At 37.8% G+C, this 18,650-nt stretch overlaps 1 protein-coding gene and 1 long non-coding RNA gene across 3 annotated transcripts in view; one reads left to right on the top strand and one right to left on the bottom strand.

The window, feature by feature from the left end:
* Positions 1 to 13,881, bottom strand: part of WDR75 (WD repeat domain 75) — a 42,389-nt gene extending 28,508 nt beyond the window's left edge. Inside the window, exons 1-5 of the mRNA XM_045806310.2 lie at positions 13,726 to 13,881; positions 8,306 to 8,435; positions 5,673 to 5,738; positions 4,263 to 4,353; positions 988 to 1,112 (exon numbers count right to left, since the gene is read on the bottom strand). Coding sequence (XP_045662266.2) covers positions 988 to 1,112; positions 4,263 to 4,353; positions 5,673 to 5,738; positions 8,306 to 8,435; positions 13,726 to 13,811 — 498 coding nt within the window. The 5' untranslated portion in view covers positions 13,812 to 13,881. The remainder of the gene's footprint in view (positions 1 to 987; positions 1,113 to 4,262; positions 4,354 to 5,672; positions 5,739 to 8,305; positions 8,436 to 13,725) is intronic.
* A 341-nt stretch (positions 13,882 to 14,222) lies between these two features.
* LOC123798130 (uncharacterized) overlaps positions 14,223 to 18,650 on the top strand; it is a 222,345-nt gene continuing 217,917 nt past the window's right edge. The window contains exons 1-2 of one of the 2 annotated variants that reach the window (XR_015724401.1): positions 14,223 to 14,291; positions 16,360 to 16,541. This is a non-coding gene — a long non-coding RNA (uncharacterized LOC123798130). The other variant, XR_006781180.2, reaches the window with a different exon arrangement.

Raw genomic sequence — 18,650 nt, 5'->3', positions numbered from 1 at the left:
CAATGTATAGTTTTGTTGTGTGAACTCTAGCTTATCACCACCTTTTTGAGATTCATTCATGCTCTTATCTCTATCTTTAGTTTCTATTTTTACGAAGTAGCATTCCAATAAATGAATACATATCACGAATTATTCTCTTGTTGATGAACATTTTTTATGGTCATGTTCTCATTTCTCTACCTAGGAGTGGAACTGCTGGCTCATGGTAAGGACAGATGTTTACCTTTGCTCCATATCTTGCCAATGCTCAGTACTTCCAGTCTTTAATGTTAAAGTGTTTTCTCTACTATAAGAAATTAACCTTTTTTAGAACAAAGCCAAAATAATGCTATAAACTTAGACTATATAAACTTGCCACCAGTGTCATCTAGGGACTTTCGGTGGTGCTTGACTTGAAAATAACACAGTGATTTTTAATAGGGAAAGGCTCAATCATGGTAGAAACATCAGAGTTATTATTTCTGATGAACATTTAAGTATGCACTCATGTTGCAATGTTAAGTGAAAACAAAGGCCTTCAGTTCCTAATTCAGTTTAGGAAAAGTTATTTTATATATGTTTAGGAAAAAGTCTAGAAAGAGATTCTTCAAATATCACTGGTAAGATTTAATTTCTTCACTTTATTTTTAATTTCCCAATTTTCTACAATGGGAACACTGATTATGGACAGGGAGGTCATATTTTCTAAAGAAGTCTAAAATGAAAGGATTTGAGTGGCTTTTACATGGGGCAGGCTAAGAAAGGGGTGAAATGCTGAAATATTGATATTTTTTGACCAGAGGGTTTACAAGAACAATAGTATACATAAGATTAAGGATGCTAAAAAATCTATCCCATAAATACATGTTAAAGTAATGGAACTGCTTAGCTCCTAAAAAAATACTGTAACTCAAGGCAATATTCAGTGACTATAACATAAAATGCTCAGAGGAGACATTGCTGCAAAGAGATTTTATATACAAAATAGAAAACCAAAGCAAATTTTACCTCATTTCCAAAGGCAATGCACTTGGGTGACTGGTTTATATAATCCAAAACAAAGGAGAGCTCCTTAGCTTCTATTTCCTGGCTTGATGATTTTGGCAGTTTCACCGAAACCAGCTGAAATACATCTAGCCAAAGGAAGCTATGTTAATATAAAGCTTCTCCAGAGAAAATGAACATGTGCACTTATTCATATGAAACTGTTAATTAGAATTCATTCAATGGCAATAATTCTAGGCTATCTTGAACAAAATGTGCCTCAAGTTGGACTATTCATTTGAATATACAAATTTTAAATGGAAGTCTAATTTCACAACTCCCACACATACATGCTCTATATATGTAAAAACAAAACTATCTTACTGGTATATTCTGTATTCCAAAGTATTAAGCTGACCTTTACAATGGAGATGGAATATGGTGTATTGGTGAACTGAGCAGCCAAAGGCAACAACCCATCTGAGAGCTTTCAGAATGCTATGTGCTTGCCACACATTCACAAGATATATCTCCTCTTCTATAATACTGACATGCTGTTCTCGTTATATCCCATTTAAAAAATCTCCCAAGAGAATAGCTGTATTTTACTATGCTACTTCCTTATTCTCTCAGACATTATAATGAATACAAACTGAAACACACTGATGTGCCATTTTCCCGTTTTCAGCCTGCTTATTATTTGCCCTGAACTCTTGGTTCTTCTAGCCTTCTCAGTCATCTCAAACTTCACATGCCCAAACCCTGAACTCTTGATTTTCCTTTTTAAAGTTAGTCTTCCCCAACTCTGCTCACTGCAGGAAATGGCAAGACCATTTACCCAGTTGCTTAGACTAAATCCTCACGTTATCTTGGACTTCTCTTTTATATCCTACATCAAACCATCAGCAAACCCTGTTGGCTGTTATCTTCCAAAGATACCCAGAACACAATTATTTCCCACCACCTAAGCAATGACCTCTTAACTGTACTGTGTACTTCTATCCTTGTCCCTCTTTAGTCTACTCTGATCAAGCCAGAGAATCTAGTACAACTAAGTCAGATCATTTCATTCTTCTGCTCAAAACTCTTCAATGGCTTTTTAACTATTCAGAGTAAAAACCAAAGTCCTTTCAATGACTTATAAGGTTATATATTATCTATTCTCCCCTGGATCACTCCAATCCAACCTCGCTGCTATTCCTCAAACATGCTAGAAATGCTGTAGAACATGCTTCTCCAATATTGCTGTACAGCTTATTCTACTCAGAACCTTCCCTGACTACTCATTTAAATATGTATTTCTCCACTGCTGCCTATCCCCCTACCCTGCTACATTTTTCTCTAAAGCATCTTTCACCTTATTACATCTGATGACTGATCTAGTCTGCTTATTGTCGGGATTGTCTATTTTGCTCTCCACAACCAAAATAGTGTCTGGCACATAGGTTTTCAGTTAGAAATTAAATGAATAAATTACATACAGTCAAAAAATGATACCATAAAAGATGACATGTAAATAAAAAATGTTTTTAAAGTAGCAAAGCATACTTCAACATGATTTACACAATTTTCAATCAGAGACTGGTTTCAGATTGTGGAACAAAGATGAAACAAGTGAAGGATATATATACATATTTAGATCTATTCTATGAAATGCCATTTTAAGCCTGATTCACATTTTTAAGTTAACAGCTAACTAGATTTTCACATGCTGAGTGCTCATGATGTGTTAAGTACTGGAGAGCAACACTAATCCCACCACGAATAGAATTCAGATTAGATCACAGCATTTGGTTAACTCCAAAAGGTGAATGCCAAGGTCTTTATTTTAGATCAGTAGTTTTCTATCCTGGCTTGCATGTTAGACTCAACTAGGGAATATTTAAGTAAACAGGCAGCACAGGGAATCTTAACATTTTAAGTTAGTTGGGGTGATTCTAATATGCAGCCAGTGTTAAGAATCACCAATAAAACGTTTTGCTACAACTATTAGCATTTACCCTTGCAATTGAGGAATCATGGTGTTAGTATACAGACTGGTTACTAAATGTGATGGATGAGCTTAATCATCTGGGGAAATATAAAAATGTAAATTCCTAGATTAAATCTCAAAACTAGTGAATCAAGTGTCAGGGGGATTAGGAATCTGAATTTTTAGTATGTGGGTAGACATTAAGAATCCATATACTCATATATAAAACAGAACTTAAATATTGAAAAGTGTTATCTAAAATAGTCAACTAAGAAGGAAACTTAATTATTTTAAGAAATGTTGCCATTTCCAGAACATTTTTTGGAATATCCTTTAGAGGTAGTTTATGGGCTACATAAAAAAACTGAACTTACTGCTTTTATTCTTTCGTGTCACATTTTTGATAAAATATTACTCATTAACAAATTTCACCAAACAATTTTTAGCTAAAAAAAGAGATTTGCTTTTACAGTTTTAACTATTCTCAAATAATTTAAAAGTCCATAATATAAAACAATCTGCAAATTTGTTCCAGCCAAACACGCACACACACACACAAAACAAAATACCCCCTCCCAACCGAACCCAAACAACAAACAAAAATATACCATGGAAAGGATTCATTTAGCTAGCTAGTGAGCCATGAGTCAGTCTAGCAGACTGCTTAGTAACCATCTTAAAGCTCCTTTCACCTTTGAGTTCTGAATACAGCTATATTTTATACAGAACACCAGAGGATGCAGTGGCCTTCTTGAATTCCGGTAGAAAAATTCTTTGGATAGATCCCTCTTGTCAATGTTCTAATGTATCAAATACTCTGCTAGAGGACAATTTTTGTAACCACTGAAGATATTCCAGGAATTCATAAATTGCTCTGAAACATGGCAATTTCAATGAAATCATGTTCCAATGATAATGAAGATATAATAATTTAATCACACTACTAGCTCTTAATATCAAATTGTTTTCTATACCACTTCTGACAGATTCAGGATCAACAAAAGGAGTGTTCAATAATGGATAAATGACAGTGATGCTTAAGAATGATAGATTAAGGTTAGCAGAAAGACAAACTCTAGCCCACCTCTGCAAAACAGCTTTGAAACTGGAGCTCTGCCATCTATTATTACAATTACATATTAAGTAATCATTCTCGCATTGTGCATTTCAGAGCTATTGGAAAGCTTCCCCAAAATGAATGAATAACAGAAGCAATTTAAATGCCAGCTCCAAAAACTGTTAATTTCAAGGTAAAACCAAATAAATTTTGAGAACCTATGGGAAGAGTAACCAAATGCTACATAAAACAAAATAAATTATACTATACCTGGTTTTTCTTTATTTATTATAACAAAGACAGAATCCTCAGCACAGGCTAGAGTAAAGAGGGCATGAAGTTTATGCCCTACTATGAAAGTCTGAAAGATAAAAAGTACCATATTGTTTATCGTCTGTCTACTCTCAATCCCCAAACGTAAGTTCCATAAAGGGCAAGGAATTTTTTTTTTTTTTAAATCTATTGTGCTCACTGCTGTATCCCAACATCAGAATACATGGTATACAGAAGACACTCAATATATATTTGTTGAATACGTTTTCAAATTAATACATTTAGATTCACATGTTTCTTTTTAATGGTTATATGGTATTCTACTGAATGAATATGAAACTTTAACTGACATCAAGGTCATATTCAATTTTTTTCTACCATAAACCATGCTGTAAAGACTACACATGTCATTATTTTAACAAGAGATTCCTAAAGTGAGATTGCTGAAGCAAAAGTTATGTTTTCATTTTCTTTTTTTTTTTTTTTAAAGATTTTATTTATTTATTTGACAGAGAGAGACAGCCAGCGAGAGAGGGAACACAGCAGGGGGAGTGGGAGAGGAAGAAGCAGGCTCATAGCAGAGGAGCCTGATGTGGGACTCGATCCCGGTACGCCAGGATCACGCCCTGAGCCGAAGGCAGACGCTTTAACGACTGCGCTACCCAGGCGCCCCTATGTTTTCATTTTCATTTGTACTGTAATTGATTATGTACAAAAATAAAAGTATCTGTTTCTCTACATTTTACCTATCACTAGATTGTTTTTGCAGTCTGCAATTTGGCTAAAGTGATAGGGGAAAATGCTGTGTCCTTTCTCTATTACTGAGGTTAAACACCTTTTCATGTTTACTGGCTATTACATTTTTCCTGTGAATTACATATTCCTACCCTGTGCCATTTTTTTCCTACTGGGTCATTAGTTTTTCCTTACTGGTTTTGGGAATTTTCTGTATATTAGGGATAATAACTCTTGTAAATATCTTCTTCTGATTTTATTGCTCATCTTTTTGTTACAAGTTTAAAATTTTCAAATAGTCAAATTTCTTTTCTTTTATAGTGTGTGACTTTCTCAACTTGTTTAGAAAGTCTATCTAAAGATTAGGCCTTATAGAAGAAAATAATGTGTCTAGGAGCACCTGGGTAGCTCAGTTGGTTAAGCGTTTGCCTTTGGCTCAGGTCATGATCGAGGGGTCCGGGGACTAGCCCTGTGTCAAGCTCCCTGCTCAGCAGGGAGTCTGCTTCTCCCTCTCCCTCTGCCCCTCCCGCCGCTCCTACTTGTGTGTTCTCTCTCTCTCTCTCTCCCCCAAAAATAAATAAAATCTTAAAAAAAAGAAAAGAAATGTGTCTGTCATTAAATTGTGTTGCCATCCCTTTTCAAATAATGAAAATAGAAGATCAATACACGTACCTTTATTAAAATGCCATCTATATAGTCCCACAGTTTAATCGTGCCATCAAAGGAACAAGAATACAACTAAAAGGGTAAAAAAAGTACAAAATTTATTACAAAATAGAACTTCATTAAGATATCAAACAAATAAGTGATATAGATGACATTTTTTGTTCATTAAATTATTAGCCTTATAGAGGCAGAGTCACCTAATCACATTGTTTTTGCGAAATAGAAAATATAATCACAGCTTTTTGAAGGAACTTCAAGTTTTAATTAAAATGAGGGGGGTCAGAAGTCAGCCCTCTATCTTCAAGAGGGAGATGGGAAGTCACTGAGCTATGAAAAGCACTTTAGAGCTTGCTATTATTTCTTCCAGCACCCAGTCCTCTTTTATTAGCAGAACCACCTTCATCTTACATGGGGATTAAAGGAGTGCTTCTCAAATGATAAGAATGTCTTGTTTTTATTAAAAAAAAAAAAAGGTCCACCACATCAAGAAACAATACTTTTGTAAAACACAATCGAAGTTATGCACTCGGATGCTGCGGCAATGTTGAAGTGCTCTAAAGTTCTGGATCACTCAATTTCTACACTATTCTCATTGCAGAGTGGTAACCAACCATTTGTAGCACTGGTTTGTGCACCACACTCTGGTAGCACCAGAAGGCCTTAATAACGTGCATTTTTATTTCTATTTTTGTCCCAATGGACTTAATTTTACTAAGGTCATGGTGGATTATTTGTTGCTGTTACTGTGAAAATACTTCACTTACAATGTTTATAAAGAATTTCAAGTTTTCTGAAAGTGGCAATTTTAAGATTTCTCCCAACGAGGACATGGAATCAGAGAAAAGAAAATGATGAATATTATCTATTCAAGTTAAAGAATTACAATAAGTAGAAAACATACATCACAAGTACCACATAAAAGGAAAAATTATGAACATGGATCAGTAAAACATAATAACCACACAATCACTGTCAAAACAATTGGTAAGCACACAAATCCCATGACTGCAAAGTCCAGAGAATCTGCACTCCCTATCACCTCAACCAAACCTGTAATATTGTCCTCCTCTAATTTTATTAACTTCCAGTGACCTGAAATAGAGCTTTTATGCATTGTATATGTTGCTTTTTGTTTTGCTATAAAATTTAGTAATACAGATTTCACAAATTCCAATTTTAACAAAATGATATTTCTGCTATGAGTAACATTCAAATGCTACATGTAATAATAGACTATTTTGTCAAACCCTTAGAGGACAGCAAAGAAAAAAAATCTGTGCTTGCACCCTGCAGAAAAGCTACTTAACTTTGATTTTCAGTGGCTCATTTAACTTTGGAAAGAAGATAATCACTATCACTTTATGCCCTACTTCCTCTGTGATAATACAGTGAATGGCAATGCAAATCTGTTCTTGTATCAAGCAGTAACTTCCAAGTTAGCTGTGACTAATCCAGAAAAATGGAATTTGATCAAAAACAAGAGCAAGAGTAAAATGTTTTTGAGATCTCTTTAGCAGCTGCTGGAATGTAAGAACAGAATTAAAATGACATTTCATTATTTTTGAATTCTGAGAAGAGCTGCTTTGTGGGGTGAGTGGGAGGGTCTGCATTAAACTGGATGCCCAAGTTCGTCCTGAAATTAACTGGTCCATCCACTGACTAAAGAATCCCTCTTGTCCAGCACTGGCTTTAAGATTAGGTAACATCTGCATCGACACTGAAAAGCCTCATCTGTAAAGGAACAGGTTTACAACATCAATCCCTTTTAGCCAGCATTTTCAAAAATGTGTTCCAGAAATCAAAGGTTCAAGGGCATAGAAGATTGAGAAACAAAATGGTATACACCCCTTTTGCATATTCACAATGCTTATAAAAGGACCTGAGAGGATCTACAACCAAGAAGTTCATCTAACTGTGTCTAGCCCTGAATTTCAGAAACTCAGATAGCCAAGAATGTCTTCTTTCAAGCAACACCTATTAGCATCCTTTGGAACAAATGGCTCACAGAATACAGTTTTGGGGGGGGGGCAATGTAGTTCTAGGCTGTGACCCTATTTTGAAAACTAAAAATATGTGAAAAATACCCTGAATCAGAAAAATCAACATACAAGTTTCCCCCGCTATCTGAAAGTATTATGAAACCTTCTGTAGTGGAAATGGTGTAAAACGAAGAAGTAATTACCATTAATTTATACAGAAAAATTTTTAGTGTTCCCAGACCCCAAAAATAACCTCTTAGGCTTTTCTGATACCTTAGGGCTCATCTTGCTAATGAACGTATGAAATACATTGAGATAAAGCACAGATGCTCACAGACAGTTTAAAGCTATGGTGGCTTGGCGCTGAGATGCTGAGTGTATGTAGCTCCTCGGGAAAGAGACTGGTGGTGCCACTCTCGCTGGAAGGGGTGCATGCTGCCTCTATAACACCTTGCTGCAAATAAATATTGAATGCTATTTTTGCTTTTCTTCTCTCTTTCTTTGTAAAAATGAAGTGGCATAATACGAACTTTTGAAAAGCAAAGGATACCTGTATTTTTCTAATTATAACCTACAAAGTCTCCCAGCCAAAATCAATTCACAATCTTCTGGCAACAACAAAGCCAGTATTAAAATAGGCAATTAAAAATCATTTGACACCTGTAGATGATTGTTGGGGTTGAGCTGGATTCCAGTCACCAGATTTCTGTGCCCTTGCAATATGTGTACACATCCTTCTGTAGCTGTGCTATGAACTTTAACAAAGTCTCCAGAGACACAGAAGATATACCTGGAAATAAGAAAAAATTAAGCTTCATGTATTTATAGAGCATCTTTTTTTATAGTCCATGAAAAATTTTTTAACTTGCAAAAGAGGTTTCTTTCAAAACAACAGTTTCAAAAACCATGTATTAAAAATTGTGTGCTATGTATCACTTACTATACCCCATTACTCTGACAGCATCTTCCCATGTCCCCTACTCTCCATTGTTTACTGGGGACAGCACCTTATAAATGCTAAGTCAAAGTTCTCTCTAGTTGGCAAGGCCTCTTTTAGAGCAGGGTACAAAGACTTTGTGACAGTTCTTTTTCTTATTGCTAAAATGTTGGTTTTGCTTTTTAGATTTGTGGCAGAGGCTACTAAAATACTAAAAGTAGTTAAGGGGGGGCAATATTTACTTGACAGTTTTCATTATGGATATAAGCACAGAACAAAGCTCAGAGGTACAAATCTTCTAGTTTCCACAAAATAAAAAATGTTTGTTCTGTGCCCATTACTACTAAACATTATACATGCCTGATGGGGTTTTTCCATGCGCTCTAGAAGTACAAACCACAGAATTCCTAGGCTAGACCACTTCTCTGTGCTCCCAAAGCATCCTGTACATGAGTTGATCTTGGTACTTTTCACGTTGTGTTGAAAGTATGTATTTACATACGTATCTACTTTCCTTATCTGGCCATCAGCTCTGATAGGGCAAAGGCCTTAATTTATCTTTGACTCCCAATGTCCAATCTAATTTCTGGAATAGACCCACCTGATCTTCAAAGATTTGGCAAACTAAATGGATAAAATGAACCAATAAAAAATTATTACAAAATAACAAAAGAGTAAATCTTCTAATGCTGACCAGGGTTACCATTACCCTATTTTATCAGTTCTAAGACACCTGCTTTCTCTGAAATCAGAATGCATTTTATAGTGCTATAGCAGGGAGACAGTCAGGAGATGGTCGTGTTTACCTGTAATAGATTAAGGAAGTTCAAGCAACAAAACATCTGAGGTATATGGTTACCCCTCTGGCTGGATCTTCCTCTTTATTCCCATGAGTACCTTAATTCAGAGTCTTAGCATCTCCAGCCTGGACCACTCTTACGGGATTCACACAGTTTCCAGGTGTGGCCCTCGTATTCATCTTTCCTACTTGTACCAGATTGAATTTGCAAATTTGACCACATTACTTCCTTTAAGGTAAAATTAAGTTACCATCTGTTAGTGTTTTCCCACTGCCTTTAGGATATGATCTAAACTCCTAAGGCCTTTGGTGATTTGACCTGGTCTACTTGGAACTACTTTTTCACTTGTAAACCATGCTCTAGTCAGGTGGTTCACAACTGCAACATCCTCGCACTCCTCACAGACACACCCCATTAACACTAACAGGTCGTCTAGGCAGTCTTTAGATGATGGTGGGGGAGGGGGTACTGTGTGCCAAGAAAACTCCTGGTATGCTTCCCCAGAGGAAAGGAATTTCCTCTCTCCTTGCTCCTGGGCAAAGAATGGCTTTAAATTTGAATGCAAGTTCCCAAAGGACATGTGCTCTCTATGCACATCTCTATGTAAATTTTGCAGTCTACACAGAACATTCTTTATGACTACTTCCTTAAGGTAGATTCAGCTCAGGTGAAGCCTTCCCACATTTTCTCACTCCAGCTCAGCACCACTCTGTTTCTACAAGATGGTAGGTAGGCTTAGCTCTATCAGGGCACTTACCACATGGCATACTGGAAGACTTCCCCTATGAGACTGTAAGCTCTTTCAGGGGAGGAAGGGTGTGTGTACTTATTATAAATCTAGTAATAGAAATATAGTATGGCAGGAAACTAGTCAAACACAAACGGGCTGAATAAGTTGGGAGAATTTACATCATTCAAACATCACTGTTCTCCACTTTAAGATGCAGAAAACACTTCCTCACAGGGTTATTATGAGGACAAAAAGAAACAACACATACAAGTGCACCCTTAACACACGCAGTATACACTCAATAAATGCTTCCATAAAATTAGGATAATACCTAAACCCTGCAGACAGAAATGCATGTAAAGCACGCACCACAATGCCTGTCACACAGGACTCAATCATCTTTGTTGATGAAGTGAAGAAGTAAGAAGTTAGGGATGCTTTCAAGCAGGAACCAGAACTTAAATGAGGCTCTGAAGGGATGCATAATTTAAGAGCTGGGAAGGAAAAAGAATAGCAACATAAGCAAAAGCTGGGAAATAATGAACATAGTACCTACAAGAGAAAAGAAATGTACCTATCTAACAAGCAAAGTGTGTACATTGGGTTATGTCAGGAAACACAACTGGATAAGCAGAGTTAAGCTAGATCAGGGAAGGCGTTGTAAGCCAGAAAAAAGAGCTCCAGTTAAGGAAGGCAACAGAAGATTATTATAGGGTTCTGAGAAAGACTAGGAATAAGGGTGAGAGTAATAATAGTATGACAGTAATACTTAAGGAAAAATATTACAGCAGCAGTACACAGAATGGTCTGCAAAAGAAAAATATGTAGAGTTGGACATTAGCTTTGTAGGAATTTAGGAATGCAAAGGGCAAAAGTGACCCACTTTTAAAATTTTCTATACTCTAGCAACCTAATGCAGAGCATCCTGTAACTGTGGGAAGTAACAGGATGTAATTAATACAAACGGTGTGGGCTCAGGAGTCAGTAATATCCGATACAGGAATGCCACCTATTCTTATGTATACTCACCTCTTGGCCTGCCTCTCATAAGAACCCCCTCAAGTAGACAGAATAGAGTTTTTGTGTCCTAGTTCCACAAGGACCTAGTGACCAAGAGGAGACAGCTAAAATTCCACAATTCTATTGTTTTATTTTCTATTTCAGCTTTCTTGATAAGCTCCTGGAAGCAAAATACAAAACTGCCTTCTTTCTGTATAAACTAGCCAACCCCTGTAGTACCTTTCAGATACTATCCAAATCCTTGATGAGTTCAGTATAACCCTATTAATTTGTAAGAGGACTGATTTGAATTACTACATTCTAATATAGACGACAAAAACCAAACAACAACAACGACACATCTAAATATTCACCAAATTCCCCAAACTTCAGTACTGAATTTCTACCTACTGTTTGCTTGATCCACCTGGTTGCTTCACAGGTACCTTACACTCAACACGCCTCCAAATGAACTCAACATCTTCTTGTTAATCCTAATTGCTAAATCACTCCAAAATTCTGTCATCTTCAGTATTCTTAGTTTAGGCCAAAGCAATTTCTTGCTTGGATGCCTGAATTAGCCTTTTAAGCCTTGTCTGTACTTTTCCAGATTCTTCTCCCACCACTTCCCTTATGCTGCAATTATACTGACCTTACACATATGAAACTCCCTACCCCCAACCCCACCCCAACAATTTGAAGCTGCACACTTTGCCTGATGTCCTCCCCCAATATCTCTGGTGGGGCAAACTCCTCTTAGTCTTCCAAGATCCTGATACTGAAGGGAAACTTCCACTATATCACTCTCCCTTTCACACCAACACTGTACCTCAAGTATGCTAAGCCAACCCACCTCTGATCTTGCCACTCTCCACCACTTATTACATAGTTTTATACACAGTTTTTGGATTAACTTTTCTTGAAGAAACAGTCATGTTACCTCCCACTGCCCTCCGTCCAGGGAATTAAAAAAAAAAAAAAAAACAAAACACGCTCTTTGGACCAAACAATCAAGAACTGGCTTCATGTTCCTTTTCCAACCTCACCAGCTCTCTCCATATACCATTCACACTAGCTAACCGTACCACAGTCCGTTCAATATCTTTAGGATTCTACTCCTTTTGTACTGTGCTCGCTATTTGGAATGCCTTCTGTCCATATTCCCTAGTCAAAATACCATTCACCTATTTAAGCCTTGCCTAAACGTTACTTCCTCAGGAACCTGTCCATCCTCACCAGTCTGAAGTACTCTTTCTTATGAACTCCCAAAGTACCACAGTATGAAACATGTTATTATTTTCTTTTCCTTGTTAGACTGTAAGATCTTGAAGGTAGGATCCATACTAAAGTTATCTTAGTTTTTATCACATAAGCTTGTTATAAATAATATACAGCTGACAAATACTTAAATTGTAGGACTGAGCAAACGAAACAGTACATCTTGTTATAATGAATAGTGTAAAAACACTGGGAAAAAAAGAAACTGGCTACCTAGATGTAAGTCCAAAGTGCCAGAACTTTGGCACCCTTTTGAAGTCTAGGTTTTCTTCCTGATTTATGAGTATCAACAAAACCCTCTTTCATATAAAGACCAAGGATTCTTTTTTTTTTTTTTTTTTGCCTCTAGGGCAGTTTATGAAAACTCCTTCAGTCATGCATGCATTCAACAGCTATCATACACTCATGAGCAAGATATCGTGAGGGATACAAACTTTCCTAAGATATTATCTTTACTCTTCTAAGATAGAAAGCGTTTTTACTAAGGGTTACTCTGTCCTTAAATGATTTGAAATCTCTTCCTACACTGCGTCGCTTCCAGATGCTGACAACAGAGCAATAATAATGACAGCTGACACACTGAGCCATTAACTGCCAGGCTTGTTTTACCTGCTTCATATGTATTAAAGCAATTAACCATCTCAAAAACCCTATGCGATAGAATACAAAGTATTATTCCTGTTTTACAGATGAAGCAACTGAGGCAAAGATTAAAGACTTGCAAAGCTCACACGATGGAATAACCGGGTTTTGAACCCAGCAGTAGTTTGGTTTCCAGCTATACTAAACTCCTACGAAAAGGGACCAGGGGTTATATATGTTACTATACCGCACGGAATCTAACACCCGTATTCACGCAAAACTTCTAAAACGTTGCCGAAATACCTTTTCAGAGAATAGGGGAGTGTGGAGAAAACAGAAATCTATAATCTCTCAGTAACTCAAAGTCCGGATTCTTTCCAAAAGAGGAATTCGTCGCGGTACTGCAAGAGCAGTGGCGTACATAACCTGTGCCTGGACTCTTTCGCCGCCCCAACGCCGAGCTAATTTTGGACACGTGGGCCCGCCCCCGGTCCCTCAATCTACCTACAGATACAGTTTTGAGAGGGAGAAAGGCGCCCCAGCCTAAGGTGCCATGGCACGAAGTGGTTTCTCACTCCTCTTAACAGCACTCAGTCCCTCACGCGTGCCACGGGGGCTCCCGCACGCGCCCCCTACTCTGAGCTCAGAACGCGGGGTTGCGAGTCGGGACGAACCTGACAGTTCTTTCCTCCCACCCCCCCCCCCGGCGACTCACGTCCCTCAGCCCGGTTGGCAATGCACGGTGGCCCCATACTTAGAATCCGCAGAAAACACCGCTCTCCTAAAGTTCAACTCGCTGCCGCCACAACGAACCACGCGGACACTATCCTCCTCCACCATCTTTGCGCAAACGCAGGAACTCCCGCTCGCGGGCCCGCCCCGAATTTTCTCTACGGAGGCCGGGCACTAGGGCATGAGGCACAGCTCACAGAACCCGTGCGCGGGCCCCTCTAGGCCTCAGTCTCTATGGTAGGACCCAGCGCCTGTGCCGGCATCTTTCGTGTGGGCAACGTTAAATTAGGACACATGTAAAAAAAGGTAGAAGCGAAACAGAGACATGGAGACAAGGAATTTATATTAGACACCCCTGAACTGTTATTTAGTACAAATAAGCTTTTCTCTGGCCCTGTCAATTTGATTCGATAACTACTTCCGCCAGAAGTGAAGGGTGGCGTATTGTGTATCACGTGACCTTCAGTCGGCCTCCCTTCCCCACCCACCAAAGCGGCTTTCTCCACTGTGATTCGGGCTCTGCGAGATGACGCCGGCATTTCGTACGGCTTGGTTTCTCGATCGCGCAGTTAGTGCTTGGGTGGAAAGGTAGCTGTCTACTTCTTACATAGCTGTCGGCCCCTCCCATTAGCCGTCATTTTCTCCTGTTCCGCCGAGCGTAGCATAGGTTCCTGTAGAATCTTCACTACTCCGAGGGCCTTGCTTCTTCCGGAATTCTGGTGCATCTTTCTTTCTCCAATTCGGTGGAGCTGCTCGGACCGATCTGACATTACCTCCCACCCCGGCCCAAGTTCCCTGTTTTGCTACGGGTTCTTCTGTTCCTGTTGCTCTGGTTTTAGCTTCACGCATTTGTCGACCGTGCCTGTGCGTTAGGAAGCCCTAACAGACTTTATTACCATTCCTTTTTGTAAAGTTATGTACTTTTTTTTGGTGGTCCCTGTATATTAGATGTGCTTATCTTTATTCACTAATTCAGTAAACATTTATCGATCCTCTCTGCCAGCCCTGTATCACTACAAAGAGTGAAGAGCCACTGACAGCTTAATTTTAGCAGGAACGGGAGATCTGCCCTGTACGCGTTACTTCTTGATATGTTAAAAATTTATGATATCTCTTCAGTTTTTCTGGAGACAAATAATAATCATTAATAATTATTGTGAGACACAGTGCAAGACAGACGGGATCCAGTGGGAGAGAAAGTTAATCAGATTGTGTGCTGAAGAAAGTAAGATCGTAACATGAGAAAAAATAGATTTCTGTGAGGATGTTTAGGTTTAACCTGAATATGTGTTTGTTAAGGTTGTGCAGGTTAAAAAATATTTAAAAAATTCAATGTTAGTACAGATTTGCAGTAAAATAATTTCAGTACAGAATTACGGTTAGAATGATCCCAGCCCATCTTACACCCCACAAATAACTCTCCATCATTAAAAATTTGGTGTATATGCTTCCTGATATTTTTCTAGGTATACATATCCTTAACATTATTCTTCAATACAGTGCACTACATAATTCTGTTTTTCTCCTGTTATGCTTTCACTGCATACAGATTTTATCTCCTTTTTAATGACTGCATAGTATTCTGTAGAGTGAATGTACCATAATTGATTAAATCATTGTCTCAAAGGTGGATATTTCATCATTTCCATTTTTAAAGTGGCAAATAATGCTATAGAACACATAAATTTGTTGCTATTGCTACAGAAGAACTTCCTAGAATGAGTATTGCAGGATTGAAAGATACCTACATTTTTATTTTGAGGGAATGTTTTGTGGAATTGAGACATGAGCTATTGGGGAAACTAGGAGGAATAACTAATGGCAGCCAAAAAGGGAAAATAGTTAACTTATTTTTTTAGTCTAAAGTTTTGGGAAAATCCATAGGAAAAAGAGGTGTTTACAAGAGAGTATGGTTTCTTAAGAAGAAATCAGAAGGCAAAAGGACTGATGAAGTTGTGTCAGGCAAGCAATATTGGTTTTAAGTCCTGCAGCAATAAGCAACAATTGGAAGGTAGCCAGAGCTAGGTAGTCCATTGTTTGAAATTTAGATTGTAATGTGGGGTTTCACTTTGTCAAGAATTGTTAAGTATAATGAATTCTGCTTCCTAAGTCTGATAGTTTCTTTCATAAGCTGGCATTTGTATAGTAATACATCAGTCTTTGTTGATTGGCCCTCAAGCACTAGTACACGAGCAACATTTTCTAAAGCGTTTGGAGGACCACAAATAATTAAGATGATATTGAGGATGATGGAAGGTGGCTAGATATTCTTGGCATGTGCTGTTAAACTATCAGATACTTCCCTAGGCACTTCATAGAAGAGAGCTAAGAAAGCTTGGCTCCTTAGTTGAGAAGGTAGGCTAAGCATATTTGACAGGTCCCTAGTTACCTCCAGCTCTCCTCTTTTCTTTCTGAGTCCTCACCAGAATCATGTTTAGAAGTCCTTTCATGGCATTATTGACTTTTCGTAGCATACACCTTAAAACTTTTCCAGCTCCTACCCTTATCCAGTTCCAAGACCACTTTCACATTTTCAGATATTTGTTAATTACAACAGCATCCCACTCTCAGTACTAAAATCTGTATTATTCAGAGTTCTCCAGAAAAACAGAACCAATAGGATCAATTATTGATCTGTCTATCTATCTATTTAAAGGGATTGGTGCACTCAATTATGGAGGCTGAAAAGTCCCACGATCTGCATTCTGCAAATTGGACACCCTGGAGAGCTGGTGGTGTAATTCAGTTTGAGTCTGAAGGCCTGAGAACCTGGGGAGCTTGATGGTGTAAATCCAGTCTAAGTGCAAGAGAAGACCAATGGCCCAGTCCAGCAGTCAGGTAGAGTAGAACAAATTCTTCATTCCTCCTCTCTTTGTTCTCTTCAGGCCCTTAGCGGGCCCTGAATGATGCCAACCCACACTGGGTTGGGGAGGGCAGTGTACTTTTCTGAGTCCATAAGTCCATAGATTCAAATGCTAACTTCATCTGGAAATACTCTCTCAGACAAACCTAGAAATAATGTTTAACCACCTGTCTGGGAACCCCATGACCCAGTTAAGTTGACACATAAAATTAACCGTAACACAGACAACTACTGATTGATTCTTTGTCCCTACAGTTTTGCCTTTTCCAGATACTCATATAAACAGCATCATATAGTTCATAACCTTTTGAGTCTAGCTTCTTTCACTTGGCATAATGAATTTGAGATTCATGTTTTGTAGATCAGAGATTACCTTTTTTTTATTGCTGAGTAGTATTCTATTGTATGGATATTCCACAGTTTTTTAATTCATTCTTTTGTAGAAGGCTTTTTCCCCCTTTCTAATACTGCTCTGAATATTCATGTGTAGGTTTTTGTGTGAATATGAGCTTTTCTTTCTCTAGGATAAATACCAACCAGTGGGATTCCTGGTTCAAATCATATCTTTAAATTTTTAAGAAAATGTTGGACTGTTTTTCCAGAGTTTCTGTATCATTTTCATTCCAGTGAGTAATGTATGAAAGTTTTATTGGCTTCACATCTTTATCAGTATTTGGTGTTGTCAGTATTTTCTCTTTTAGCCATTACATTAAATTTGTAGTGTCTGAAATACAAAAATTTCCTTTCCAAAGTAAAACAAAAACAAAAACAAACAAAAAACAACTACCCAATAAAACAATGGGTAAAAGATTTGAGGACCCTACACCAAAGAAGATGTACAGATAGGAAATAAACACATGAAAAGATGCCTAACATCGTTAGTCACTAGTGAAATGAAAACTAAAACAATGGAGTCCTACTACAAATTTAATTTGTAGGGATCAGGAAGATGAAGAGAAAACCAGCAAATGATTGGCCAGTTTAAGAAGGAAATCAGGAGGGTATATGCCAGGAAACTCAAATGAAGAAAGAGGCAGAACTGATTTTTGTGTCCACTGTGACTGATAGATTAAATAACTGGAAGACAAAGAATTGGCTATTGCACTTAGCAATATGGAAATCATTGGGGGCTTTGATAAGAGCAGTTTTGATGGAGTGAGGGGAATGAAAATCTGATTTAAGTGGGTTCAGGAGAGAATAAAGAAGTGAAATTAGAGATACTAGGACTCTTTAGGAGTTTTGGTGTACAGAGAAAGGAAGAAACATGATAGCTGGAGGGGAAGTGAGATAAAGAGACAAAGGCTTTTTGTTTTGTTTTGTTTTGTTTCTAAGGTAGAGATACAGCAGATAACAGGCTAACAGAGGACACGGGAGAAAGAAAAATTGATGATGAAAGAAAGTAAGGAAATAATTGCTGCAACACTTCTTAAATAGGTGAGAGAGGATGGAATCTAGTGTATAAGTAGAGGAATTGGCCTTTGCCAGGAGCACAGACACTTCAGCTATAGAAATGAAATGAGATTGAGATGCAGGTAGATGGGAAGATGTAGTTCTGGGAGCTTTTGAAATTTTTCTTTTGCTTGCTTTCTATTTTTGCAGTGAAACAGCAACTAAGATGATCAACTGAGATAAGGATTGGGAAGGAGTTGTTGGAGGTTTGAGGGGAGAGAAGATATGAAATAATAATTTTTTCCGTATTCTTTCCACATCAATATTTAACAAACTGGCCTGTAGGCCAAATGTAGCCTGTCATCTCTCTTGAAAGTAAAGTTATTAGAACACAGCCACGTCCACTTGTTAGCGTATTGTCTATGGCTGTTCTTGTACTACAGTGTCAGAGGTGAGTAGCTGTGACAGAAAGTGTATGTCATGAAAAGCCTAAAATATTTGCTATTTGGTCCTTTACGGAAGAGTTATGCTGACTCTTGGTTTAGGAGGTAGGAAGGGAGAATGGAGGGTGTCCGTGAAGACAGGAAACATAGATAATATTACTTTATTTTTTACAGATTGAAGATGTAATTCAATTGGGAAGTATCACTGTAAAAGAAAACTTTTGTTGTTATACTGATACATGTTTTCCTCAG

The sequence above is a fragment of the Ursus americanus genome, chromosome 1 (assembly GCF_024610735.1).
Source record: "Ursus americanus isolate L20-20 chromosome 1, mUrsAme1.1.p, whole genome shotgun sequence".
Classification (NCBI taxonomy): domain Eukaryota; kingdom Metazoa; phylum Chordata; class Mammalia; order Carnivora; family Ursidae; genus Ursus; species Ursus americanus.
Note: the sequence above shows the minus strand (reverse complement) of the source record. Positions and strands in the feature narration are given on the sequence as shown.